Here is a 23,615-nt window from a genome sequence, read left to right on the forward strand (position 1 = left end):
CTTTGATGAAATGTAAAGCTACGGTATCTCTATCCATTGTAGTGAGAAGTAACCCCTCTGTTTTCAGAGCCAGTGTTTGCTGCCAGAAGGCATGTGTACCCGTTGTGCTAGGGCAGCTGTAGGAACTCCAGGTTACTCCACCTCCCACCTCTCAAATTGAAGCAAAATTTGTCAGCATTCCTGTGAGTATTACAAAATGCGCACAGCAAGCCATTTAGAAGTCTGGGGAAGGATTTATTCTTAAAGGATCATCTTCCACTGACTTGCTTCTGGATCCTTAGTACACTGTCATATGCTGCTGGCAGAGTCCCAGTTTCTAGCAGCAGCAGCAGCAGTATTGTGTTTCCAGAAGTGTGGGCATGGGCACTCTAGAATGTATAGGAAGCAACCTGCATTTCACAGGTCTCTGAGTTGCTTAAGACTGGTGCTCCTGCCAGCCAAGCAATACCAAGGTTTTTTGCAGCTAGCTTGTCAGATTGTTCCTACATTTCTATGGGCTCTTCTTTCTGATTTTTGTCCTGGGATTACGAAGCCTGACTGGAGAGCATGAAATTGAAATAAAATGGAGCTGCACTTCTCATCTAGGTCAGATGCTTCTTCCCTTCTCACTGTTGAACTTCTGTTCTTGTAGTTGCATAGTTTTTGTAGGGAGGTCTACCTAGATCTTGAATTCTTTTCTCACAGATTCCCTTCCTTCCCAACCACATGGGCACCATTCTTGGAGTGATTTCCTTACTGTTAATGTGCTAACTCTTTATACTTTAGATATTCGATTCTGAAGTCATTTGAGTTGAGAGATCTTAAATTTTTCTCTCTTGATTTGGATCGCACGAGAAAGTTCCATTATTTCTCTTTCTTATCATAGCATCACAGTTTCACTGTAGTGAGATCTTAGTAAAAAATTGTTTAGAAAAATCATCTTGGGCATTATCGATGAATATCATAGTTATTAATCCTGCTGTTGTCCTGAAGCATTTTTCCTTTTCACTTCTGGATTTTATCTCTTGAGTGTTTCCTGTCCATATTTTGGCAGTGAATAATAATAAAGAACCATTTTTTTACTGAACAATTCAAAACTGATATTTAGCTAATACCTAAGTTCTTCCCATCTTGCCCACTTCCAAATAATTTGTCATGCTAATTAAAGTTGGTTACAGAACAAGAGAAAATACCATTGGAAAGACTCATGGAGTGCTATTCTGTGAAATATGCCTAGTTTGCAAGTGTTTCTCTGAAGATCTGTGTACTTGACAGATTTCTTTGTATTTGACAGATCTACGATTGCTTGAGAAATGAATTCTAAACAAATCAGAGATATTTATTGTTGGGGGATTTATTTTATCAATATGTTTTATGCTTTTCCAGAACTTATTTGTATTCCATTAGCAACAGTTTGCTTTCACAGAAATTGTGTACAATAGGTATTGTTCAAAGTATTATTGCCTTTGCCCCCAGTTCTGTGTACAATAATTGGATTTAGTTGAACCTAACATTTTCCAGGGAAGAAATATTCTCTTCTAAACATATTAAAAATCAGGAATCCATGTGCAGTATCTAGAAAATTAGTGACAGGCTGCATTTAAATATTGAAGGGACTCAACTAACTTCGAAGTTAAAATTTGTTTCAAACAACAGAAAAATTTTCTATAGGATTTTCTATAGGCAACATCTTTAGTTGTCATAATAAATTTTCTAGCAACTTCTTAACATGTTGTAAAGCTCCCCAAAACAGAAAAGCTTAAATCCCCTGAACTCATAACCTTATAATAGTTAGAGGCTAGAATTTTCATCTTTTTTTTAAAAATAGTCTCAGATGATAGGAGAGAGAAGGTGACTAAAGAAAGCCAAAGAAGTACCGAGGATGTTTTGAGGTATGCTGTGTGTGTCTTCCATGGCTTGATATTTACAACTTCCTCTAGTTACTTCTTATGTGACTGCTTTGCATGTTAGAAGTGTAGTCAAGGTATTTTTGGCACTGAACTTATGATTCATAGCCTTTAAAATTAGCCTATATGCTTTAAACTCATCTCTGCAGATGTCCATGTGGAGTGACTTACATGGTAAGCTCAAATGCAAAAGTTTGTATCACCTGAGCCCTGGGCATGACTGTGGTTGCTTTTTGGTTTTGTGCCACTGATTTCTACTCGAAGAAGGGATTTATACTCATTGGGGAATAATTTTCACACTTCTAGATGTAGTTCTCGTGATCTTTAATACAAAAATGTCTACAAATGGACCGATTTTCAAAGAGAAAAATATGCCTGCAAAGTTGTTTTTCTTTCTGTTTTGATTTAAGAAAGAAGTGATATATTGATTTTTAACAAGGTTATGTAGTTTAAAACAATGTTTTGTACACACCACTTTAACTAGTTTGTGTGTGTCAACAGAAGTATTTTCAGACACCCTGTGGTGAACCAGTGCTTGTAGGACCAAAGAGCTATGCAGCAGTCTTATCTGTGCGAAGTCACTTTGCTACCTCCAGTATGAGAAAGCAAATGCAGAGATTACACTGCACGTTTTCCTTTCCTGGACTGGAGCCAGAGGACCCACAGTGCGGAGACTCCCTGGAGTCCCATCTGCTCTCTGCTGAAAGCCAGGCATTCAGCTCTAGGTAGAAATAGTGTGTTCAGTCTTTAATTGGCTCATTCCTTGGTCTGATCCCCTTCAAGGCGTTTCTCCTGGTTTGGGTTTTGAGTTACTTCAGTTGCTGCGTAGTTTGAGATTATCTCAAGAAATGTAAATGGACTGCTTATCAAGTTGTGGATATCACAGCTTTGTGGGAGGGCATCTGTGAATTATTTTTTGGGGGTGTTCAGTGTTCTGAATCCACTGTTACCCCAACCAAGGAGAATTGTACTTAATGGTGAGATCAGTTTTAAGTATTAGAAGTTAAATCTTCCTCCATCACACAGAGCTGGTACCATTTTCATTTTATCTGAACCAAATAGAGCAAGACAGAGCTAAGGAACCTAACTACTCTATTTTGTCAAAAATCAAGCCTCACATTTAAAATTTTGATTGGAAACTGTGTACTATTGAAGTTTCAGCACTTTATCAGGAAATAACCGGGAGGATGAGAGAACTGGCAGATCTTGCTGTGTTTGTCTGTGGCTTTTTCTGGTGCTGCGTTTACATGACTGAAGCTGCATTTTTAGTGGAGAGTGGTGGAAGCAAAAGTAGAAGCACATGTAATGCAATGGCTGGTTCAAGGCTGACTGTACTGAAGACTACTGCTATTACGAATACCAAACCTGGAAATATCTAGGTAGGAGGAGGCCACAGAAATATTTTGTGTTTGACTTCTTCGGAGCAAAAAGTCTTGAAGGCTTTATTGCTGTTACAGATGAGTTTCAGTGAGTGCTGCTCAAGATCAGTTTCATTAACTGCTTTTTAAAATTTCTTTGGTTGTTCTTCCATTTTGATCACATTTACAGTAATAATCAAGTTCTCCCTCCCACTCCTCCTACATGACAGCCACACACACAGAAGATGTAAAACCTGATGGTTGTTTATCAACAGCATTTATGATTATATATGTTCCACTTTGTTTCGGTGCTATTTTGCAGTATGGATAATACTTAAATGAGGTAAAGTTTACTTGGTGGGGCTGTGACAGGCCCTGGATCTTTTGCAATACAGAAATGAGTATCACTGAAAGGGTAACTTATTAATGGATTTGTTCCTTATGTATCATTTGCTAGTATATACTTCCATTTATTTGGCATACTACTGTTTTCTGCTCCTTCCACTGTGACAATATATCCATTTATGTGGTGGTGGCCTGTAAAATTGAATCATTGAGGTGATCCAGGCAGGACAAAGCAAAACAAAAATGTCCTTTCCCTTCTCTGCCTCTTTTAGGCTGACTCATTTCTGACATCCATATTACATTGCATCCCAACAAAATACTGCTTTGTTACTACTGAAGAATGAATGGATTACAGAGCGGTTTGGGGAAAATGAGCAACTGTTTGGAAAAGTAGGATGCCTTTAAGCTGGAACTAGACTTGGAGCAAGAAAAGAGAATGGTGCAAGAGCCATGCAGGATTTAACACTTACAATACAGATGTTTGTGAAGTTCATTTTGAATAACATTTCTTAAACTCCAGCATGAGTGTCTTTCTGTCTGTGGTCATTTTTATAATAGAGATTTTATTAGAATTAGTAAGTCATCTTGTCATTCTTGAGTGATTTTTTTCTCTCTTTCTCCTCTCCAAACGTGATTTTTGTATCTGGAAAACTTCCTTGTTTTTAATACAAATTGATAATCCAACGAAAAAGTGCTGTTTTCAGCCTATTTGAATGTATCTAGGAAGTACTTAGGGCTTAGATTATTACTGGAACAGTTATAAATTTGGTGGGTGAGCACCAAGGGAATTTTGCATGCTTTTTACCAACTATTTTCAAAAAACCCCATAAATCTATGAGCAAAACTGATCCTGTTTTACTTCAGGGTATTCAGGTTCTTAAAAGCCTTGACAGAAAACAGAAAATTTATGTAATTCTGAGCAATTTTTTACATGACTATTATAGTCCCCTATTTTCTAAAGAGCCTTAATTCTTTGAAGTAGCTGAATTTTATCCATCGTGGCTTCAATTTGTCTGTAATAAAAACATACAGCATTAAATTGCATATTATAGTTGTAAAAACTTACAGCTGTTTTAAAACCAAACACTTGCACGTGGTACGATAACCTAGTCGCATCTCTTTTGTCCAGATTCATAGCTGTAGCTTTCGCACAACTTGTGCTGCCAAGAAAAATCAGATCCATTGCAGTAAATTTTTTGTTGTAAAGAATAATTGAAATTATTTTTTTAATAACAATAAAAAAAAGACTTCCAGAACTGACATGCTTTACCAAAAAAACCCATAAGAAATGAAAGGCAAAGCCATTACTCCATATCAACATAGTCCCTTGTGCATCAACAGTCTGGGAAACAGCGAAAGCAAATCCAAGTGGGTGGTCATGCTGCAATGATGCTAAGCTGGCACTAGCCTGACCATGCTCAGCTGGGTGGATCATGCCAGTTTTCATTGCAGATAATTTTTTGCTACTTTACCCCTTATCTTGGCTTGAATAGAAAAGGGAGGACGCACTCCCATGCTACAAGAACGAAATGGCTTCTGATAGCTGGGCTGGCTTGTATAGGTGTATTAAATCAAGGTGCCCAGTATTGAAGGACACGTTGCCAAATCTGCATATGACTAAGAGTCAGCAGATATGTACAACAGACCATGTTGAGGCACAGGGGAGGGGACCCCCCCACCCCAGCAGATGTTAGCAGTAGGACTTCTGGAGAACTGCTTAGTTATGCTAGCTGGGTGTGCAGCTGGGCCACACAGTGATTTGGGAATTGTCAGCTTTAGCAGCTTCTTTCCATGTGTTTCTCTGGCTTGGCAGAGCAGGGCCGGGGAGAACGCAGAGCACCCACTCTGTGATCCCAGAGCATTCCCCAGCAACAGGGGGTGTGCAGCGCCTCTTCCCTGCCTGTTCCTGAGCCTGGCTTGCTCTTCTGTCACTGCAGAACCAGGAGCTGACATGCCTGAGAAACACTTTTTTCTATGTTTTTCATGTCTTTTTTTTCCTTTTCATTTTTTCAGAACTTTCTTTGCTTCTTGCTGTATCAATTTTACCAACATAGCTATTTTCTTTTCAGTAACATCTAACCTGTATCCCTTTAATGTGGCCTATTTTTCAGCACATGGGCTGTAATACTGTGCATAACTTGACTAATGCATCTGAGGCTGTTGAAATGTCTAAGCCCAGTTGAATGAATTAGAGATGGACTAGCAGTTTGGATTCTCTGATTTGTTTTTGTTTGTTTGTTTGTTGTTTTTTTTTCTTCAGATAAGTATGGGCAGATTTCATGTAGACTTTTCATTTTATTTCTTCTTGTTTCAGTGGGGGCTGGGAGCATTAATTCTCAGTCAACATTCTTCAAATTTTGTATTTTTAAGTTAGACACCTACAAGTCAAGTTTAGGCACTCCAAAATAAGGCTTAATTCTCACTGGTACACAGTGTCTGCAGCTTCCACTGAAATGAAACAAATACAGCTTTCCATACTTCAACATGTTTTTGTTATGATTAAACATACACTCATAAAACTCAGACAAGCTGGAATCAAGTTTCTTGTTAAACTGAATTGACGTTTTTTCTTAATAGGATACTTGTAATTAGTGATTACCAGATGCATTTAAAATGTGTGAAATGCCTGCAGGAATGAGAATTAAGATGGGGGAGGGATGCCAAACACCTCAGATCTTCTCCTGGCAACCTTTCATTTTAAATTTCTGCTCTGCACATAGATGAAACAGCATGGTTTCTATAAAATGTTCAGCTGTGGTTTCACATAAAGTCGATGGTACCAATAAAGAGAGTGACTTGTAACTTAAAACTTGTTTGGTTATAAATAGCAGGTTTTGCTCTTGATGGCTTCTCACTTTTTTTTGGTGGTCACATTGCTATCCTTATGATAGGTGTCATGAAATGGCTTAGTTCAAAATTAGCTGTAGCCTACCAGTTTTCTAATTCCAGCAACTATCATGATGTTATTGTTTGTCATTTTGATCTGAAGAGAAGAATGAGACTTTTAGTCTCTTTTTCTGATGAACTAAAGATGTCTCTTATAGCCTGAAGAAATGTACCCAGGGCTCTTACCAGCTGACAGCACAGGAGCAGAATGACTCCTCTGGATGAGGTAGCATTGGCTCACTCTGTACCATCTGTTCTCTCCCTTGTGATGGAGAGGTGCTGGTACCTCATAAAATTTTAAAAGCTTGTGGTTTTTTTTTTTTTTTCCTGTTTGTAGTTTGAAAGGAAATATATAAATGAGGACTGCTTACTGTTACCGTGATATGTGTCCTTTTCTCTGCACAAGGTGTGTTTTTTCTTCTCTCCTTTCTCTTTGGAAATGCAGTGCTGAGCCAGTAGCTGGCCCTGACCAGAGGGAAGCTCGTTTGAAGTCTGTATGCATTTGGGAAGTTTCTTTTCCTTAGGTTTCCTGAAGCAGAGACTCAGGCATGGATTCCAGAAATTCTTCTTGAATAAATAACTGATCTGCAAGGCACGGTGTAGACAGCAGCTCGAGCTGGGTGCCTCCAGAAGAGGGACCCCTAGTAAAGAAAACCCTGGGTGATGATATCCTTACAATTTAAGCTTCCCACTCCTTACGCATCATTTTGGGCCAATTGTAAAATTAGACTCTGGGGTCTCCCCATTGTTCATTAGATCCCTCAATTTTCATCAGGCAGGTTATTTCTTATCTCTGTGAGTACTTGTTTGTCTGTTAGTGCTCAGACCAGATGTCAGCCTAAGCCTGTCCTTTAGTTGTTGTTTTGGACCTGCAGGTGGGGAGAAAAGTCCTTGGCAATAACCAAAACATTCTTCTGTTTCTCATTTTCTTTTAGATGCGCCGTTCTGTTCCTTTACTTATCTCTAGGGATGTAGCTCATGCTGATGATCAAAAGCTCCTTTATCTTCTTGCTTGAACAAATTCTGGGGTCCTATTTTGCTTAACAAGGCAGAAAGTTCGGAAGTTCACAGCTTGTGGCCTAAGTTACTTATGCTAAGCGATTTCTATATAAGCTATTTCTAACAAAGTTCTATAAGAAGCAGTATACCAAATACTTCAGTAAGCTAAAGCAGTCTATTCCCTAACATATAGTTCTTGGACAATGCACTAATGCACAATAACTCATGCATGGCTCTTTTTCTCTCCAAGTGATCTAGATCGGACTCATTACCCAAATTCACTTGAATTTGGAGCAGTAACTTTACTGAATGCTTCCATGAAGCATATGAATTTTCTGATCAACATGAGGACATGCTTGATCTCTAGAGTATTTAAGATAGTTGATTATTTTAAGATGAATAATATGAGTCCTTTTTGCAACATTTCCAATGTTCCTCCCACTGCTGACAGCTTTTCTCCTTGGAGAGATTCTTGCCACTGCAGCCAGAGACTAGTATTGCTCCTACCCTTGCAAAACTGTACCTGACAGAGTGGTGGAATTAAGAGAATGATGGTGATGGGAGGGAAAAAGTAGATTCCTGGCTTACCTGTCAGCCATTTATGGTATATGAAAAGGAAAATAGAAATGCATGCGAGACCTGGTTATCTCTTCTCATTGTAATTGCGCACTCAATTTTTTCTTCCCATATAGTTAATATTTTAATTTCCCCTTTAAGTGTACTCTTTTTTTTTACCTCCCTGTTTCTAATAGCTTCACTGCGAGCACCTCAGGAGGAAGAATAAAGATGCGGAGGATAATCTAGAATTGTGGCCCCATCAGAATGTTGAGATGGAAAGGTATTTACTATCTTAATTTTACACATAGAGACTTCTTTTGTTTTTATTTTTTAAAAAGCAATTTACATTACATTATTGGAAATATACAACTGAGTGTTTCCTGCATTTGACAGTCAATTTATCATCCAGAGACCCTGGTTACTACTTTTTCTTCCACTTTAATCTGTCCTGTGGAGGTCTGTATCAGTTCTGTTTGAGCAAAACAGAAATTTTCTGTGCTCAGAACGGCAAAATCATAGAGAACAGTGTAGGTGAAAGGGACCTCAAGGTCATCTGGACTGACCTCCTCCTCAAAGCAGGGCTAGTTAGTTCAGGTTACTCAGGGTCCGTCTTGGTGAGTTTCAACTATCTCTAAGCATGGAGATTTCACAACCTCTTCGGGCACCTGCTTCCTCATGAACTAATGTTAGTTCTATTGATAACGACAGTAAAAGAGATTGTACTGTATGATATAGAGATAAAGAGCTGGTTTTATGGCTACAGCCTCTAATGAGGCTGTGATAATGGTAGCCCCTTTCTAAGACTGTCAGTGAGTAATAAGGAGCTTTATGAAAATCAATAGTGCTGAGTATTTCAGTGAATACCGCTGCAGGCAGCAAGATAAACTCTGCCTTAAAAAAAACCCAAAAAACCAAAAAAGCACCAAACCTCCAGGCAGCTGAGAATGATTAAAAGGTAGCTCTAAAAACTACTAAGTATGGGGTGTGGATTTTATAGAGAGATAAAAAGAAAAATTGTTTTAAGATAGATTGTTTGGGGAAGCTTAAGAAATAATACCCTACCCTTCTTCCTGCATTTTTTCCAGGTTAGTTTATTGTGAAGTAACTGGATTTGAAGTCCCTTGTGGGCTGGGATTTCCCACTTATTCAAGACGTTGTGAGCTGCTGCCAGTGTAGTTTGACTCTAACCTGTCTCTGTGGAGGGCAGGAGGCACCACGTTCCTGTCTGGCGATGGCAGCTCTGGTGAAACTGATGCCAGTTGCTGGCAGTTCAAGCCCTGGATCTGTAACACAGACAGCCATGCAATGAGCTTCCTCTGCTTTTTGGCTTGGCTGCCTAACAGCTACTGCAGGCAAGAAGTTGGCCTGACTTAACAGAGCCGGTTGTCCTCTGTCAGCTACTGTATGTTAAATTTCCTGGCCGAATTTCCAAATGGTATTCATCTGTTTATTCTGCTTGCACTGCTAGTAAGTGACTGAAAATGTTAGATCCCTGTGGGAGACACTAAGCCAGATGAATCAGGGATGTGCTTTCCTCCAAGGGCACAGCCATGCTGTAAGCCCATGTCAGTAAGGTGTTGGTGATGCATCCACATTCTAGCCAAGGCTGAACCAGGTGGCAAAAGAGCCAATGCATAGATCTTGTTCAATTAGTGGTGATGCCTGGTTTGGAACAAGAAAGAATAGTGGTATAAAGTACAAGTTAAAAATGTCAACCATGTAATTGCATCAGAATCACAGCTTTCCACAGAAATGAGTGTGTGTAAGGTGTGAATAGACTCGTGGTGCTCAAGCTATAGCTGTGGAGCAAGCAGCCAGTCCAGAAAGGGCTGCTGGAGGGAGATAATTTCAAAAAGGTGCCTACAGAGGCTAGGACAGTGTCCTAAAAGTTGTGCAAGTTTTCTAGTTATTGGTCTTACTAGTAAAAGAGCAGGCACCTGAAAACATCTAGACCTGTCTCCCTTCTTGTTTTGTAGCTCCTAGTTTTCAGTTCTTTCAACACTTTTCTGCTGTCTTCCTCCAGCTTTCTGCATGAATGCATTCTGGTGGGGGAATTCATCTGCTCAGAAAACACATGCTACTTGGTGGCTCTTCTTGACTGGCTTTCCATTTGATTCATTTTCATGGCAATACTTCAATTCCCTTTCTACCAGTGATCCTCATGCAGCTACAGTCATCTGTCACTCACTCACTCATGGCTCATTTAAAGCCCAAGAAAGAGAGTGAAAATTAATTTAATTGGCTTTCTTGAGGTTTGAAGCCAACCCAAATGCCATCCATCAGGAAGAAATTCAAGTACTGTCTTGGTAGCATAATTAAGCAGAAGATCCAAGTGAAAAGGGTATGTTTCTATTGTCCTGATGTACAGGCTGTGTGCCTGGGGTACAGAAGTAAGGCAGCCGCGTTGGAACACAGTCCCAAAGGACAGGAACCTGCAAGCACGGAGGAGTGCAGCACTTTGTGATAAGTAGCATATTATTTAAAACGAACCAGTTAGTTGTCATCCTCTTGCATTTTACATGTTTGTGGGGATCAGTCAAAGACCGGGAGATGCTAAGTGTCTATGTATCAGTAGCTTTACTTCTCTCTCCACTGAGATGTGACAGATTATAGGTACAGCTTCACTTAATCATTGAGCCTTTTTTTTTTTTGTTTTATTTTGGCTTATTTTCAGAGAAACCAGATGTGTTTCCATTAAGAACATTCACCCCTTTTGTTGTGATTTGTGTAATTCTTAAAATTAAGCAAAACTATTAAAGAATAATTGTTTCTGTTCACATTAACAGCGCACAGCTTCTCCAGATGTGGCATTTAACAGCCAAACAGCTGCTGGCTGTTAAATGTGCCTTAAAAGCTCCATTCCTTTGTCATAAGGGGAGCAGAAGTGTAGGGACGTTTATGGGGTGATAGGCAGATGTTTTGGCTAAATCAGATTTGAGCGAAAGTTTAAGTGGTTTCTCTGCTATAGTCGCAGTACGTACATGTTTTAACCCCTATCATGCACCTTGCTTTATGGAGCTCTCTTCTTGGGACTGCAGTGAGATTATTTCTTATCTCATATGTCCCAAACCAATAGTGCCAGCACTTTTTTTTTTTAACACCTGGGACATATCCAAAAACAATGCAGTTCTTCTGCTAGGTGGATCTCAGCTGCTGCTGGTGGCTGTTTTTCCAGCTATGCTTTTGAAATAGAGGGTGAATTAATTTTTTATGAAACTGGAGTTAAAGAATTAAGTTGGAAATAATTTGAAATAACATGTTGCTTTTGGTTTGGTGGTTAGTGTTCTTTGCTGTTGTGCCCTCCCCCCCCCCCCCTTTCTTTTAAAGTATATTCTCATAATCATGAAAGGGAGATGTTCTTTTTGTGTTTGCATCAGTGCAGTACACTTTGTACCCAATAAGCTGTTTGGTTTTTATAGTGGTAGTTGTGAGGGGGAACACAGAACTAGTGGAGCTCAATTTGAAGAGATCTGGCTCAAATTCCTAACCCTAAACTCTAAGCAGGGCTCTGCTCATTGAGTGTTGAGTACTGGAATAGCACCACTGATTCTTAGGGAGCTGCACCACGTTGTAACTATTGTCTGTCAGCTCAGGATCTACTAAACTCGTAAGAGTTCATGAGGTTGCAAAATTTTTTTTCTGTAACAAAAGTATTTTTGTTTTCTTGGCAAAATTTCTTCCCATTGCTTGTTGGAGCGGAAATTCTTTGTCATTCAGACTTAACTGGAAAAGATTTTAATATAAAAATCCCAATGTATTTACATGAAAAAATGTAATTCTACAAAACTAAATTAAAAGAGAACATGAATGCTGTAAAATCAGATGGAACATAAAGGAATAGGCTAGTTCAACAGTAAAATTGTAGTTTTTAAGAATTATATGTTTAATTTTATTCCTATTTTAAGTCTGTTTCCAGCACAAATTAGATTAAAAATTCTGTAATATAGGACTTATTCTCTCCCATATTCTAAAGGCTTTTTTTCTGAAGTGAAATAATAAGGGAAATATTAGCTGAAATGGTTTGCTTTGAAATTTGCCATGTTTTTTAATTTATCCAAACCAGCTAATCTTCCATAATTCAAATGCAGGAATTTATTTATGTGGACCAGCATTTCAGACTTAGCCAAGTAAGAATCCTACATGTTCCAAATGCCCACCCAAGGGGATGAAGCATGTGTTTAACCCCTACACCCTGGAATTAATTTCCCGTCAAAATATGACTCTGTGGTGTTGGTGTCTGGCTGTAAATCCTGGCCTAAAACCTTTTTTTTGTTGTTTTTTTCCCCACAATTGTTTATGTGTGTATTTGCCCTTTCACCAGAGGAGAATGACCCCAGCACAACAGCCTTGAAATATTTATTTCAAATAGATATGTCTTCCGTATTGTTTTCATTTGGTAATAATTGCCTAAAGATGCATTGTAGGTATGTCCATTGTTGCCACATAACTACTATTTGTAAGCAATAATGCTGGTTCCAGTGAAAACCAGGGAGAGCTGAGAGTTCACAAATGGTACCAGCTGCAGAACTGGGACTCTGCATGGGCCTCCTGCCAGGCTATTTGGTAAACATATATTTTTTGGCTATCAATCTATGCTATTACAAGCCTGAAGCATGTGTCTCATCAAAAGAGCATGGAGCCAGGCCATTGGGAGCTGGTTTCTGTTCCATTATTGAAAGCATGGATTGGTGGCAGTTTTGTCTTCTGCTGCTTCTCCTAGCCAGGAAAAGACTGACTGCAAGGAGAACCCTTGATGCTATTTGAAGACATTGGTGTCCACAGCTCGCGCTTCCTTTCTGGTGCCATCATATTCTGCCTTTTGGGATACTTTTGGGCCAAATATAGGGTTTGCTCTGACTCAGTTACATGTATAACTTGATATCATTCCCTGTGTGTGTACAACCAGCACTTCAGTGCCTAACCCTGTGAGGACAGACAGATCAGCATAGTTTATTTTGCTGTGGCTTTGATCTGTGTAGGAATTTCAGTCCCATTAATGTACAAAGCATGTGCTGGGCACAGTTATGTCACGACTCTCAGCTGAAAAACTGAATTGCTATTAAAATTATGCAACCATTTTTAAATAATTACAAAAAGCTAGCAAAGCCTAGAACTTAAAATGACGCAAAGACAAACCATAGAGCAAAAAGTCAAAACCATTTTAAAGGCAGCTAGGTGAATACATGGGAAAAATGAAAATACCTGTAATCTGGTGCACAGTTAATCTCTAGCAGTGAAGCCCTGCATGTATGTGGCCACTTGCAAACAGAAGCAAACTGACCTATGGAATTTCTTTTTCTTGGAGAACATGGCTAGAAGGATATTGGCTACCACTTTTCAGATATGACATGGAAATTATGAGTAAGGTTGTGCTTTCTCTTTCTCCTATAAACTGCTAAAACTTAGGCAGGGAGATCAGCTTCCTCTGTTAATATCTGTAGGTTTTGCTTCCGTGTGAAATGTCTTAATTTTCCCCAAAAAAAGGAAGTTTAACAAGTAACTCAAAGTTGACAAAGAGGAGTTAATCTAATCTTTTACTGACTTCTGCATTAATCATAACATACTGTGTAAGTAGAATAGGTTGTATGTTTTCCATATCTTCCTGTTTCTATACTTTAGGAGCTTTTACACATAGAAGAGGGATAACTTTGCTTCATATGACCACATGGAAATTATTTTAATATTCTCTGATGATTGATTTTACAAAACATGAAAAACTACCTCCAAATTTGAATGTATTTCAGCTTTCTGATTTTTGTTTTAAATTCTAGCAGATTGTCTATTTGCTTTCCTTGCAAACCCATAATTTAATTAGTAAAAATTGAAATACCTCATCTTAGAAAATGTTACCAATGATGTAGTACAGTAAGGATATTAATGGTGCGGAAACATATCTGTGAACCTCACAAAACAGAAGTAGTTTTGAAAAAATTGCTTTAAGTGGAAGCTAATGCCGTGTGCCCTCTAGAGCTCAGCAGGGGAAGCTCAGGTAATCATCAAGAACTGTCTGGTTCTGGGGTAGCTCCTAATCACCAGCACTCAGATCATCTGTATGCTTTAAAAATGTGGACTGTAACGTTTTACATCACAATAAGTATATAACTCCAATTATCCAAGTGGTTAATATAAAATACAGCTAAATGGAGTAATAATTTCTGGTCAGAAGACCTTAGTCTGAAAACTGAGGGAAAGCCAAATGCACTGAGAATTCCAGTCAGTGAAATGATTTTCTGATTTTCATGACAATGCCAAAACACCAGTGTATTACAGAGCAGCAATCAGTTTGTGGGAATTTGAGTCTTTCGTGGTTCCCTTTGTTTTAGCCAGGCACAGCTGGTTCCTGCTCTTGCCCAGGCACCTCTAAGCTCAGAAAGGAGAATGCAGAGACAGGATGGGAGCAGCTGGGAGTAACATCACGTACATCCAGAGCCTCAGACTGTGGGGAGCAGAGGAATGAACACTTCCTGTCTGAAAAGAAATATTTAAAGCCAACCCACCACCTTCATAGGGTATTTCCCAGCTTGATTCACTCTGTGATCTCAGGAGGCTGTGGTCATGCATCTCCTCTCTGTGGTTGAACCTGCAGCAGAGATGAGTGCAGCTTGCCTAAATACTTGCTGCTGTTCTCCTGCCAGTGGTTGTTGCTTATCTTTTACTGTGCTCTAGACTGCACCTAAACATTGCTCCTTTATACTGAAGAGTTGTTTTGGTCTAAGCTGCTTTATTTTACTTAAAAGGGTTTAAGGAATCCCTGACTGCTTTGACCAAGCCAGGTGAGTGGGCCGTGCTGGCAGCTGGGGATGGTAATTTGCTATAGAGAAGCAGCAAAGGTGGAAAATGGCTGGGGCTGTAGACAAGTTAAACTCTTTGGCTGGCTTTGCTGTTGCTAGAGCAGGATGTGTGACCACAACCTCAGGCAATGAGCAAAATAGTCTTTACCAGAATCCACTTGTAGGGTAGAGTTGTTTCTCTCGGCTAAGAGCAAGCTGGTTACTCTACTGATCTCGCACAGGAGGTGTGTGGAGCAAGAAAAGAAGAGATAAACTAACCTACATTTGGCTGGTTGCTTAAACACATTTAAAAAACCTGAAGTTTTGAAAACTTAGTCTGAAAATGTTGGCTTGTGGTTTTAGCAGTTCCATCCTAAATGCCTCAGTACTGCTCAGTAATGTTTCACCTTGCTTTACTTAACCTGTCCATTCCTTTTGCCAACTTTCTTGGGGCCCCAAGGAGGCTGCAGCAATAATTTCTCTCTTACTGTGTATAGATAGTTTCACACACTTTTCCAAAACTGCACCATGAGTGATCGGTTCCATGATGCAGCTTTTCATTTTTTTCCAAACATCTGCAAAAGCCCAGAGTGCTCTGCACAGTGTATATCCAATTCTTTTACTCAAAGCAATCTCGGGTGAGATCAGGCATGGGAGTTGAAAGGAGCTGAAGATGCTCTCTTGCAGGGAAATGCACTTGAGCACGAAGGTGTGTTGCTATATAGGTTGCAAAGTTCACATTACATAACTGATTAAAAACGGAGGTTAGAAGCAGAGTGCTTGGTCATGCTGTTGCTTGAGAATTTATTGTTGGAGAACCTTAGCACAGAATAGCTTAAAAAAGAAAAAGTGCCATTTGCACTGGTTTGTCCAGGATTTTGCAATATTTACCAAGATAGAAAAGGGCTGGATTTCTTTCTCAAGTTTCCTTGTTTTTCTTCTGTAGTTCTCTTCTTGCTGTACACGTGTTTGTGCTGACAAGGCTGGTGGTTCCTTGATTCTGTGCATGGTCAGAGTCCTGCTCGTTTCCTCAATCTAGAAGCAAAAGGGAAGTTGAGAAGCGCGGAGATCGCGTGCTGGTCCTGTGCTGAGCGACTTTGCTCGCTTGCCCAGCCCCACGAGTGGCCATGTGGTCCTGTGCTGCTGGGGCTCACCTGCCACCCACGCACAGCTGGGGCTGTGGAAACTGCTGCAGGCGTTCTGAGCAGCTGCAGCCTGCTGCGCCACCGAGACACTCATAAAAACGTGCATCAAGTCTTCCTCTTACTCGTCATGGCTTTGGAAGGGAATTATGGCCAGTTAAAATGGTCTAACAAAAGAAAATACTCTCTTCAGCTGCGTACTCTGTTGCTTTGTTCTAGTTGCTATACTGGTTTAAAAAAAAAAGCAAAGCAAAAGGTTAGTAGAAAGAAATATCTTTCTGCAGAGAAATAAAAATCACATGATGTCTTCTAGTGCTTCAGAACCTTCCAGCGCTAGAGAAACCTGGTCTTGGTTCCTTGTGTAAAAGTCCTATTTTGGTGCAGTCAAGCTTCATGGCAGCTCCTAAACTGCCATGAAATTCCCACTTGCTCGATTACTAGGTGGCAAGTCAAAAAAAAAAACCTTCTGGAGTTTTACTTGACCTTATTTCCTGCTCTTGGTATTATATTGTAGGGAGGTTGTCGAGTCTCCTTCCCTGGAGACATTCAAAGCCCGCCTGGACACATTCCTGTGCGACCTCACCTAGGCGTTCCTGCTCCAGCAGGGGGATTGGACTGGATGATCTTTTGAGGTCCCTTCCAATCCCAAACATACTGTGATACTGTGATACCTCTGCAAATGATTTTGCATTCATGCTTAATGAAAATACATTTTTGTTACAGTCTCTGTAAATATGAAGAATAAAATGAATCACTTTATGCTGTCAGTACGAAATTTGCCACACTTATTTATTTTTATATTAGGATAGATGCGTTTGTTTATTGGATAATGTTATCAGTTACCCTTCTAGAGTTTCCTCAGAACCTGCAGGGTGATCCCTGTGGATTGCCTGTCTAAGCTGAAATAAGTGTAACTGTTAAATTCTTACTGCTTTTGTCTTTTTTTTGTGGTAGTTCCAATGGAAAATTTATTATTTTCTGCCTAAGTGTTCTTGCTATAACAGATTGGTGATACTTTTGAGCCTTGCAGTTTGCTTTCTGGTCATGCATTACTTATGTTTTAGAGTTGGTTTAAGCTGATTAGGAAATGGAAGTCTGAGCTTGTAAGAGATGAGTAGTTTTTGAAAACTTGGGTTGGGTCTAGAGTTTTTTGGTGTTTTAATAGTGCCCTGGTCCATTCTCTGAAATTCACATTACACCATTACAGTGTACGAAGTGAATCAGCCCTAATTGCTAATTAGTTCTACAAATTTGAAGCAAGCCCTTAAGTGCACTTAAATGCTGAGTGTGCTTAGCAGAGATACTGAAAGAAAAAAAAAAAAAAAAAGAAGAAAAGAAAATGCATGACAGGTATCTATTACGAAGTGTTACAGAAAACAAAGTGTACCATCAAAAAACTGTGAGCCGAGCACCAAGTTTAGAGTTCAAAATGAATTTAACCATTTGGACAGCATTTCTGTTAAAGACGATGCTTGAAATTGGAGGTGGGTGGGGGTGAGAACACAGGACAGTCTTCGTATATTGCCCAAAAGTGTTGACTTGGATTTTCTAGATGCAATGTGGTAAAATTCATTAAGACTGCTTGTTTGAATATTTTAAATGGATTTCTATCACAAAGCACTTAGAGGTTGCCTGTGTGACACTGCTCTAGTGCCCTCTGATTGTGTACCAGGAAGGAAGGCAGCAGGAGCTTGGTGCTGGACCAGTTCTCTGTCTGTGTCGTCACATTAAGAAGACAGCTGACAAATTTACCCTCTCTGTGCTTCAAGTTTTTGTGCAAAGTATAACGTTGCTGTTTCTTTTTAAGCAGGTGTGAAAGCAAAGAGCTTGATGTTGAAATAAGGAACCTGATAGAGAAGAATAACACTTCCCAGTCCTGTGAGGATCCTGAACCTGTTGCTCAAGAGAGTAGGAATCCTCAGAGAATTTTGAGCTCCCTTAAGGTAAATGCAGTCTGTTTTTGAATGTTTGTCTGTCAGGGAAGAGCACTCAGGGGATGTTCCCCGTGTGGCTTGATCATGCATGAAAGTTTTTGGTTTCTGATATGATGCAATGAACTTGCTACATGCTGCTTTCCCAATACAGCTACTGTCTGTTACAAGGAAGTCTGAGTGATGAGACACTTTTCATAGTGCTTTAAAAGGTCAGGTAAACATGCTGGTTAGCTTAAGTGCCACCCTCTGTAGTCAGCTGTGCCTTTTGGACAATGCAGATCCACAAAATTGCATACCCAAAGAACACTGATGTTTCTTTAGGTTATTGCATTTGGTAGTTCTGATTTAACTGAGGATGAACAGAGATATGGGGGACAAAGTTCTTTGGGAGTGTCAGAAAAGCATTTAGATGTATAGCAAAAAAAAGAAAAATGATGATTCAAACCCACACTTCTGTGGTATTACAAACAGAAAGTTGTAAGCCATCTGCTAAGATGGTTGTCTTTGCTTGCAGTGAAGCAGTGGTTAACAACCATGACAGAAACATGTTCTAGTTTTCCTTCTTGGTTTCCCTTCTCTCCCCTGGAACAGCTAGCCGCTTTTTATTGTGCAGTAGAAGGACAAAAGGAAATCCCAGTTTTCTGCAAACTGGCAAAGGGAGGAGTGAGAAATCTGGAGGAGAGGAGTGATTAAGCCACAAATGCCATCCAGCTGCAAGGGATGACACAGTTACCTGTCTGTGTGACTCTGCTGGGGGAAAGGAAACCTCTGAAAGCAGCAGCCTGGGGTGTGATGCAGGAAACTGGTGAGGAGGTTAAGGAGAGATGACTCCCTTCTATGAAATACAAAATTACACATAGGTCCTTTCACATGTAAACCGCCATTTCCAAAATGACTCGACCTTGAGGCATGAAGCAGAGCTGAGCCTAAGGAGATGCCCCAGGGTCAGACTAGTGGGATTAGAAACAGTGAGAGAGAAGCCAGAGGGAAGAACAGGGATTCCCAGCCCCAGGGAAGGAATAAGCGTGGTAAAACAGAAGTCAGTGCAGAATTGAGTAGCACTGAAGTATGAAATTACAGGGCAGAACAGCAAGCTACAGATGGTCTCTGGAAACACCTGGTCCTGCATATTAGCTTCACTCCAACAGAAGGAGATGTTGGAAAGGGGAGATGTTGGTGTGGGGAGAAAAAAGAAAGGATATACTCACCCTAATCTTTTCTGTAGGGTGCTTCAGTGCTTCATACAGAACACTGTGGCGGTATTTCATCTGTAGCACTTTTATGTTTTTTGCATTTATAGCACTTGTTTGCCCATGTAAGGTGTGTGTGGTTTTCATAGCTTAAGAGAGGAAGGCTTATGATATTTCCACACTAGAACTATACTAGCTATATTTTATTTATACTCTTAAGTCAAACAGCTTATCACTTGGTTGGTTTTTGACTTGGACTCCAACTGGGTGACAGCTTGACAGTTGTGATAAGATCCAACAACATCAGTATAAGATTCTACAAGTACATGTATCAGATTGTGTGTTTTAGAAAAGGAGGTAATATTTTTAATAATCCTAGTATACTTTTAATTCAGAAGCTTATAAAATAATATTAAAAAAACCAACAACAACTAAATAAAAAATGTCAGTTTATGAAATGAAATGCTGATTTAGACTTGAAATGAGGGAAAATTCTGTATTTAGGAAATAGGAAAAAGTTAATAATGAAACAAAAATGTATGCTTCCCTATAGTGTTGTTTATCAGGAAGGAATTTGGCAGAGTGAGTAAGTCATTTTTATTTTGTAACGTTTTTTTTCTGCAGTGAAGATACTAAATTGCACACTGCAAAGTAGCATTTCCTTCTGAGCTTAAATCACTTTTGAGGCTGTTATCTGGAAACGTCTGTAAACAAATTCCTTTTTTCACCAGTGTTTTGGTTTTTTTTGTCTTGTCTTTTTTTTTTTTTTTTTTAAGTTTTCTTTATTCCCTCCCCAGAAAAACAAACCAACAAACCCATATAATATTGTTGTGGTTTTTAAAGGCAAATATCTGAGAGAGAGAACAAGTAGGTCTGCAGAATGAACTATTTCTCAGCATATCCTTCAGCCCATGACTCCTTCATCTGCAGTACTTTAAGTGCAGCTTGTCATGGTGCTATGTTCCCCCCTCCTGAAGAGGGAAAAGAGGAAGGAGATTACAGAGGAACATCCTTACTGACAGGTCACAGTAACGAGAGCCTGTTGATGTTCTTGGGTCCCCAACACCCAAATGTGGTCCATTGATCTAATATGAGAGACTGAGTGCCTGTGTTTATGTAGCTCATCTAGGCTGTCTCAACTGTTTTTTTAAGTGTTAAACTGAAATGAGAAGTGAGACCTGAGTGTGGCATCATTATTTTGCACTGATTTACGCTCTTCTTGGTTTAATAAAACATGTTTACTTTTGCTAGATCCATGAACCAAAGAAGGGAAATATATGATGAAATCTTTACTGATTAGAGCAACTGATAATTTCTAATTCATGTGTACTTATCTATTCCCCCTGTCTTCTGTAACATCACTTATTGCTGCGACCTGCAGCAGGCGTGTGTAGGAACTAGGACTGCAAGCTCCAGTCCTGCAGAGGCTGCGGTCTGTGAAACTGCATGTCCTCAAAACGTGCCTTGGGAAGCAAAGGGCTCCCTGTTCTGCCTTTTATAGGAGAGAAACTGAAGGCCAAAGGGATCAAGCAATTTGCTATTTTAATATAAAAAACCAAAGAAACACGTCTATTACCAGAAAGACAGCTTCCTTTTTTCAAGTTTAAAGTTGATTACATTTCAGCTGGAATAAGCTAGACTAAATACTATGGACCAAAACACAAATATTACTAAAAAGTAGTCTTGCAGAGTTTTTTCAGTATGTTTAGGGCTTCATCAAGACTTTACACACATGAAGGGTGTTTTCTGGGAGAGGTGAGGGCAGATAAGAGTATCAAATAGGAAGGAAAGAGTAGCAACTAAAATAAGTAGTGGTGTGTCAAGGTAAATTTGACAGAGACAATATATTTTATGGGATCAACTGGTAAAACAAACAAATAAACCCCACAAAACAAACAAACAAACAAAAAACCCACAAAAAACAACACAAAAGCCAAACAAAAACCCAACAATAAACTTTCAAGAACCTAAACTGCTTTGGGTATGAAGTGAGGAAGAAATATTTTTCATTTAAGATCTATCTGTACTTTCAGTAACTGAGTTGTAAAACTCAAAATAGCCTGTTTGCTACAGCTAGAAATTGTCATCCAATTATTGTGCCATGAAACTGGGATTTTAATCATGAGACCTGAGCGTGCAAATGCTTAGGTAGTTGAGTAACTGTGCCCTTATGGTTAGTCTCATTGGTGATGATGGAAAATGTCGGATAAAGGAAATATTCAAACAGAATCCTGTGCTATGTTTTACCTACTCTGAAACCACATCTTGGTCTAATTTTATCTGGTTCCCACTTATGAAGAGACACACTTTGCATCTGTACATATTTTAAGGGAAAATCCATTTCTACCACGCTTTGCTGGGTGTGTACATGGATCAGGTTTAGACAGGAAGAGGTAGATTCTTCTTCTGGTTTAAGAGCTGATTTTATTCTTCAAGTAAAATTCCTTAGATTTTACCATTTTACCTGTGCACCAGAATGGGAAAAGGGACTGCAAAGAATATTGCAGCAAGAACTACTGGCATAACAACAGCTACAGGAAAAAAGCCAAAAGAGAAGTTCAACCGCAATGTAAGCAAACAGAGGGCTCCCCAGAGGCCACCAATTTTTAACCCAAGTAATCTCAGAGGAAATCTAGCGTCCAAAATTCTGCAACCAAACAGTGCAATAACTAAATAAAAATCCAGAACAAACCTTGCAACAGATACCTGATCAGCTAGAAAGAAAAAAAAATAATTAGATTATTTTGCCATTTTGTCATCATCAAGGCAAAATTCCCTTTTATTTGAATCAAACATTCTAATGGTTTTTGGTTTCACTGCACTTACTGAACAGCTGTAATTTTCAGAAGTGATAAGTAGCTTTCGTTATCTTAATTTGTGAGTGCCTATTTTGTAATATTGTAACAGAAGCCTTTCCCAGAATAAAGATCCAACACTGCCAAAATGAGGACTTCTCTCTTCTTGTGGTGCTGATGCTTGTGAGAGGGTTCAGTATTGGCTAAGGCTCCAATGCTTCAATTTTTCTCCCATTGCAAGCTTTCCAAAGATGACTAAAAGCCTTTTACACTCAGGAAGGTCAGGTGTTCCTAGAGTACAAATGAAAAGAATTCTCGTTTTTAAACAGGGAGGAAAAACCCAACCTCAAAACTGCTAGTAACAGAAATTACAGAATACAATAGAAATAGAGTAGAAATGGATAAAGGGCTTCTAAGCACTTCAGCCCACTTTGCCCTTGCTGGCAGGGTAGTGTGCTGCCACTTGTGAGGGAACTTGGTGAGTTTCTGAGAGGCAGAAAATCCTCCTTGGTCCCATTTGCTTCCTGGGAAGTGTTTTCTGTACCTGGTAGCTGGCCAGCTTATTGCTGCTCCTCACAGCAGCCTCTCTACAGGAGGTTTGGTCTCCCAGCTCCCTGCCAGCACGTTCCAAAGTGTTTGAAACTTTCTTCCCTGATTGTGCTCAAACTGACTGCAATACAAGAGGGCGTTTCCCCCTTCACCCAGTCTTTAAAGTAATACAAGACCACTGTGAACAACAATGAAAGATAAAACAGGTATCATCTGTCTTAATGACCAGAGCTGCCTGATGTTTTTGGAAAAACACATGACCGGTTCTGTCACCATTGCCTGTAGTGCGGACAAAAATAATAAATTCCAAGGATAATGCTTCATAGGCATCCATGTGAACATGGATGGGGAGAGCAAAAGGAGTGTGAAGAGTGGGAGAAAGTTGGGTAAAGGTCTGACTAAGGATTCAAGTTGATTAAGAGAATATAAATGTTTTAAGTTATGATTTACAGACATTACAGAAGGTTTCAGACTATTACCTAAACTTACAGATGCAGATTTGCTCTTTATAATATTTTCTTAATATTTTCACGTTTTGATCAGTCACAGTAATAGAGATACAGTAGTGGAATCAAAGGAACAGAAGGGCTCATACAGACATTAAGGAAACATTTTTACAATACACATAGATAGAAATTATCAACAACTATTCTAGGAGGAGCCAGATCTGACCAGCTTTTCAAAGACAGAAAGTATGATCCTTCTTTTTGTATTAACTTCATTTTCTACAGCCAGAGAACTCCACTTGCTCCTCTGTCTGTTTCTCTCCTTTTTTTTTTTTCCATGTTTATATAAACTATGCTTAAATTTAAGGAAAGGTTGATTTACACTCTGTGGTAGCTAATACTACAATTACACCTCATAGCCCAGCAGCAGGAGTAATGACACTTTGTTTCCTTGTTTGGGATGGCTAGAAGGACTGTGCGAAGGAAGTGACTCTGGAGAGAGAGTGGAAGTAGAAGGGATGAGAAAGAAATGAAAAAGGAATGTACGTTACTTACACTTTTCCTATAAAGTGTGTGGTGGACTCCAGCTAGATAAAGGCCATATGTCTGTCTGTTTTAGGGAGGCTATAAAAACTAACACAATTCTGTCCACTGCAAGCTGTGATGTGGTTTTACACGTGTTTATGGAGAAATCAGAGGGAGTTATGCTGCGAGAGGTTGCCAAGTTTGTATTTCTCCACTCAGAGACTATTCCCTG

General features: G+C 39.5%; 1 protein-coding gene across 4 annotated transcripts in view; it reads left to right on the plus strand.

The window, feature by feature from the left end:
• Positions 1-23,615, plus strand: part of TNIP3 (TNFAIP3 interacting protein 3) — a 78,008-nt gene that overhangs the window by 17,664 nt on the left and 36,729 nt on the right. For 3 of the 4 annotated variants that reach the window (XM_065837200.2, XM_071808093.1, XM_071808091.1), the window contains exons 4-5: positions 8,227-8,312; positions 17,752-17,887. In XM_065837200.2, the coding sequence (XP_065693272.1) occupies positions 8,305-8,312; positions 17,752-17,887 (144 nt within the window). In that variant the 5' untranslated portion in view covers positions 8,227-8,304. The remainder of the gene's footprint in view (positions 1-8,226; positions 8,313-17,751; positions 17,888-23,615) is intronic. The other variant, XM_071808092.1, reaches the window with a different exon arrangement.

The sequence above is a fragment of the Patagioenas fasciata genome, chromosome 4, assembly GCF_037038585.1.
Source record: "Patagioenas fasciata isolate bPatFas1 chromosome 4, bPatFas1.hap1, whole genome shotgun sequence".
Taxonomy (NCBI): Eukaryota; Metazoa; Chordata; class Aves; order Columbiformes; family Columbidae; genus Patagioenas; species Patagioenas fasciata.